At 39.7% G+C, this 5,749-nt stretch overlaps 1 protein-coding gene across 5 annotated transcripts in view; it reads left to right on the top strand.

The window, feature by feature from the left end:
* ABCC9 (ATP-binding cassette, sub-family C (CFTR/MRP), member 9) overlaps nucleotides 1-5,749 on the top strand; it is a 78,137-nt gene that overhangs the window by 51,289 nt on the left and 21,099 nt on the right. For all 5 annotated transcript variants that reach the window (XM_009332828.1, XM_009332827.1, XM_009332829.1 and 2 more), the window contains 4 exons: nucleotides 909-1,034; nucleotides 1,605-1,701; nucleotides 3,830-4,077; nucleotides 4,989-5,137. In XM_009332828.1, the coding sequence (XP_009331103.1) occupies nucleotides 909-1,034; nucleotides 1,605-1,701; nucleotides 3,830-4,077; nucleotides 4,989-5,137 (620 nt within the window). The remainder of the gene's footprint in view (nucleotides 1-908; nucleotides 1,035-1,604; nucleotides 1,702-3,829; nucleotides 4,078-4,988; nucleotides 5,138-5,749) is intronic.

The following is a 5,749-nucleotide window of genomic DNA, read 5'->3' as shown; positions in this document are numbered from 1 at the left end:
CTCAGCACTCTCGGGTGGATCCCATCCGGCCCCATAGACTTGTGAGTATCCAGATGACGTAGCAGGTCGTTGACCGCTTCCTCTTGGATTATGGGGGGTTCATCCTGCTCGCCATCCCTGTTTTCCAGCTCAGGGCGCCGAGTACCCTGAGGGTAACTAGTCTGATTGCTAAAGACTGAGGCAAAGAAGGCATTAAGTACCTCAGCCTTTTCCTCATCCTCGGTGACAATGTTCCCCCCCGCATCCAATAAAGGATGGAGATTCTCCTTGGCTCTCTTCTTGTCATTAATATATTTGTAAAAACTTTTTTTGTTGTCTTTAACGACAGCGGCCAGGTTGAGTTCTAGCTGGGCTTTTGCCTTTCTCATTTCCTCTCTGCACGACCTAACGAGATCCCTGTACTCTTCTTGAGTCGCCTGCCCCTTCTTCCACAAGCGGTAAACTCTCCTTTTTTTCCTGAGTCCCAGCAAAAGCTCCCGGTTCAGCCAGGCCGGTCGTCTTCTGTAATAGAGTCCCTCCTTCTTAATTCCATATGTCATGTGGCTAACTGCCACTTTACAGAATACGGATTTTATACTAGAAAGAACAATTTTATTTTTACATTATTTGTGTAGGTTTTTTTGATTGAAAGCCACTGGAGAATTATGACTTAATTGCAAATATGACTATTACTTATTATGTCTTGTCCATGCTTTTTACAAGTACAGGTAAGCATGGCTTATAGAACTTTCAGTTTATGAGCTGTGTCAACGAACTTAATAAATTATTAATAAAATATGAAATAAAATGAACACAGAAATTTCCATAATGGTAATCTCACCAATACTGAGACATGTCTTTTAGGATCCAGGTCAGTGATCATGGTATCTATGTTGCTGAGTAGATCTATTGGATGCTTTCTCCCCTAGATCATAGCAATGAAGGATGGAATGGTGCTTAGAGAAGGGACACTAAAGGATATCCAAAACAAGGATATTGAGCTATATGAACACTGGAAAACTTTGATGAACCGCCAAGATCAAGAATTGGAAAAGGTAAATAGGAGCATTTGGCAAGGATGACCTTTCTGAAAAGAAGTATTTTTCAGTTAATTTCTAAGAAAACCAAACCATGTCAGAAAGCAAGTTTTAAACTAGACATTAGGGAAAAAACACATGAACTGTAAGGAACTTTAAGGACTGGAATACATTGTCTAGGAAGTGTGCGGTATATCCATCATGGGTGGTTTGTAAGGACACTTCAGACAAACATCCTTTGAAATGCAATGCACAGCTGATCCTTTGCTGGGGCAAGAGGCAGACTAAGAGACTTCCTAAAGTATCTCCTAGTCTTTTATTCTGTTATTGCCATGAGCATTTAGGATTCTCTAAAGACTATTTTTGAAGTTTTTATCATTCCAGAAGAGAGGGAATGAAAGAATGGAAGAAAGGGAGAGGGAAGAAAGTGGACAAGGTGGGATTTTCTGAAAGATAAATCCTAAAATACTGTGCTTTTGCATTCTGTGAGCTAAATCATCCGAATAGTCTCTTTGAGGTTACTGTTGGTGCTACCACAATGGCAGACAGCTAAGCTCTCAAATTAATAAATAAGTTTTCTTGTTACAGGATATGGAAGCTGACCAGACTACTCTTGAGAGAAAAACTCTTAGAAGGGCCATGTATCCCAGAGAATCCAAATCACAACTGGAAGATGAAGATGAAGGTATGTTTTATCATTTCACTTCGCTTATTCTATTACCATGTATCATTGCCTTTGCACTTGAACAGTTGGCAGTTCTTAGCAATGAAGTATGAAGATGTGGATGACACTTGGTAATAACAGTGGAAAGTCCAATACTTTAACCTGTTTAGAATATGACTTGTTTAAGGGAGTCTCCGTAGATTTCTCTAAACATTGTGCAAAGAGAAGGTGTATCAAAACAAGTTAATTTCTTTGCTAACTCATACTGCCTGGAGGTAGTGAGGGGTGAGATAGAAGTAGAACAATGGTAAGAATTGTTATTAATGCAAAATGAGGTAGCTCTGCCTAGTCATTGGCACAATAATGTTAGATCATCTGTAGCCCTGTCCCTCATGAGATGTCTGTTCTAGGCTCTTGATATATCACCACATGATCAAAATTGTAGCTATTTTCAATTCCTTTCTGGATATGGAGTTAATCTGCTATTTTTCTAGCTCAGACTATTTATAGGAGAAATTTTAGGCTTTGTTCTCAAGCTTAGCTTCTTGTTTCCCCCAAGTCTTGGTGGTTTTAGAGGCTGCAGATTGAGATTCACATCACTTTTAAAGCGGGGTGGGGGGTAGAGGGGGACACACGGTTGGATATTGGCGGCTGGCAACAAGACCCATTAAGAACATCCCTGGGGTGCTAGACCATGCCTAAATGGAGTAGTCAGTCCTGGCAAGCAGTAAGTTTGTGCCAGGGAAGAGAAGAGGTGAACTGTAGGCTTCACCTTAACTCAACAGGAGCGCTAATTGCCGGAATTATCATGGTGATGTTGGCTGGAGTGATTGCAGAATGCACACTGGCTATTAGCAGGCTCTTTGCTGCTGCCTTGTGTTTCATCTGGCAATGCTCAGGATGGATTGTCATCTTAAGTCATAGGTCTGTGGGTCCTGGACTGTTCTCCAATAGGCAGAGCTGGACCCCAAAGCCCCTGAGACAGAAATTTTATGTTGGCTTCATATTTCTTTGGCAGAACTGAGCAGAACACCTCTTACTATGTCCAGTCATCAGTACACTTTATCAGTTAAATTCTTGGAGGAGTTTAAATTGAAGTCATTCCCAAGCTCCTCCTTTTGGTCTGTGCAAGAAAGCCTTGCCAAAACCTGTATCTTCTTTGTGGGGTAAGATAGAAGACACAGGGGAAAAAGACATGTTCATATAGTCCATAGAATGCCAATGATTTATGATCATTGAGATCATAAAACACAGTAACTTCAGGGCAGAAATATAACCTGACATTGCATTCCAGGTCATCCACACTTATTATGTGACCTAGGGAACATACACAAAGTCTCTGTGTCCCAAAAAGTGTAGAATTTCAACTTTCAAGAAATCACTTACTAATTCATTTTTAATGTTCAAAAATCAGAAATGGGTGGAATGCTGTCAGTTCAGGGCTTCCAAGAGCAGTTCAACATTTCTCTTCCCCAAGTGCAGCCTGCAAGGCTGTGATGTGTATTTTTATTACCCGGAAAAAAAATATTTTTAAATGTAATGTTTATGCACCTGTGAAATATGTATTTCTCAATATATAATTCCCATAGAATTGTATTTCAGTATAATGTGAACAATTTTCACATAGTCAAAGGTAGGACTAGAAGAAACATTAATCCCACAGCTGTGCTCTTTTATATCACAGCTGTGCTCTTTTATATAGACAAAACCTTAGTACTCAGGAATAAAGTAGAAATGGAGTTCTTTCATGCAACAGCTGACAGAGCATCTGGATGGAAAGCATTGGAGAGCTTTCTAAAATCTTCCATGTGACCCAAAGTGCCCTGCTGACTGTATAATAAAAGTAACTGAACAGATTGGGAAAGGCCTAGTCTCTACTATAAATAGTCAGTACTGAAGACCTGACTTACAAAAATATTTATTACCAAAACTGTAACTAGTCAAAGACTGATAGTCTGTAGAATTGCTCAAAGAGCACAGGGGAAGTCTTACGAAAATATACCTGAAGTGTTTGCTGGTTTTAAATTACAAATTTAATTTTGTCATTAAAATTAAAATTGAAAACAAAAACATCAACCAAATCCCGTAAGCCCAGGTATAATTCTTAGTACTGAACCCAAGCTAACTTGATCAAATGTCTGAGTCACAGAGGAAGAAGAGGAAGAAGATGAAGATGATAATATGTCAACTGTCTTGAGGCTCAGAACAAAGATGCCATGGAAAACCTGCTGGAGATACCTAACCTCTGGAGGATTTTTCTTGCTCTTTCTGATGATTTTCTCAAAGTTGTTGAAACACTCAGTTATAGTGGCCATAGACTATTGGCTTGCTACGTGGACATCCATGGACAATGCAAATGAAGTCAGGAACGCTGATGATGTTGAGAGCACAAATAAGGTGGGCCATATCTTGGAGCTTGACAGGGAAAAAAAAATGTTCTAAAGTAATTATTTGCTGTTCGTTTAGAAGCCAGCTAGATTGGAAAGACAGATAGATAAAGTAAGATTGATTATTATATAGGATGGATGAAATGTTTATGATAAAACATAAGACAATTCAAATTTTATCAATCTTTTCAAACATGCAAAACTGAAACAGAAGCATGTTTGAGGTTAGAAAAATGATTGATGTTTCAAAGGAAGGAATCTCATACTAAACTTTTTCATCTGGATTTTTTAACACCTAAGTCAATGACCCCATTTTCCTAAGTACTGGCTGTCCAGTAATGTCCTGCCAGAAAAAAAGGTCTTCAAATGTACTACTTAAATACAATCTGCTTGTAGCTATAAATTTGACTCATATACAAATATCTCAGTGGAATCCACTTAGTAAACTTTCAGAAGGCTTAAATGTGTTATAGCCCTCGCAGATTAGTTTAGGTTTTGCTCTGGGAATTTTACTGGTGCTTGAACTTAATAAAATGGAACTTTCCAACACCTCTCAAATGCCTTAATTTTTGAGAGGTTCTACTTTGGTTGTCTGAGTTTCTTGGCTAACGATTTGCATACTTTTGTATTTGTCCAGTTAGTCTATCTTCACAGTTCTAAGTACTATCGCTTCAAGGTCTTGAAGGGTACTCATCAGTAGGTTGAGGGATCTTAGAACTGCCAGATATTCTAATTATGTGAACTTAATAAATTGCAGTTCCGTCATAGTTCTTTTATTTCCCAAAGATTATATTAATATAATTATGTAATATAAGTGGTGTGACATACTAGCTGATTGGTATCAGGTACCTTGGGAACTTCCTAGTAGAAAAGAGAAATGTGTGTTTATTTCTAGGATTGATGTATTTGTCATTTTATTAGACTTATCATGTAGCTGTCTTCAGCATCCTCTCTGGAGCAGGGATTGTCCTTTGCCTCATCACATCTCTGACTGTGGAGTGGATGGGCCTCACAGCAGCCAAGAACCTACATCATAATCTCCTCAACAAGATCATCCTTGGACCAATTAGGTACAGCAAAAATAACGTTCTTCCTGAAAATCTACATGGCCAAAACCTGTCCTGGTTTTGTAACTAGGAGGATACTCCTGTGAAAAGCTCTTGTAATTGCCCTGTTTTCTTCAAGGCCTCAAAAAGTGAAAATAACTAGTGAAGTGAGCAGTGGGGGGAAAATTCCGTGTCAAAACATGTGGCATTCCGCCCCCTTTTTTATCTGGCTGAAATATGTCAGATAGCTGGCACACCCTTCAAGGCTGGGGTGTCAAGGAAAGCTTTAAGTGCAGTTCTAGCTCCGAGGGTCCCAGCTCCAACTCTGAGCAATGGGCATGGGGTCAAACGATGTGGACACCAAATGTCTTCTGATGGCCAGGGAGAGGTTCTGTGCACGATAACCACAGTCTCTCACGGGCAGCAGGATGGCCAAAAGGATGCCTGCATAATGAATGCAGTTATCACGGTTCTTTTATGAAACAACTGAGTCCTGGTGCCCAGTACTATGCAGGAGGCTGAGTAGCGGCCCAGGGACAGGTTGTGATCTTTGGAAGGGATCTTAAATCTTGAGGGAGTGTGGATGAAAGAGCAGGGGGCAGGACGGTAGGTTTTTGGAAGAGGAGACTTAAAAAT

This window comes from Pygoscelis adeliae, unplaced genomic scaffold, assembly GCF_000699105.1.
Source record: "Pygoscelis adeliae isolate BGI_AS28 unplaced genomic scaffold, ASM69910v1 Scaffold38, whole genome shotgun sequence".
NCBI classification, from domain to species: Eukaryota; Metazoa; Chordata; class Aves; order Sphenisciformes; family Spheniscidae; genus Pygoscelis; species Pygoscelis adeliae.
Note: the sequence above shows the minus strand (reverse complement) of the source record. Positions and strands in the feature narration are given on the sequence as shown.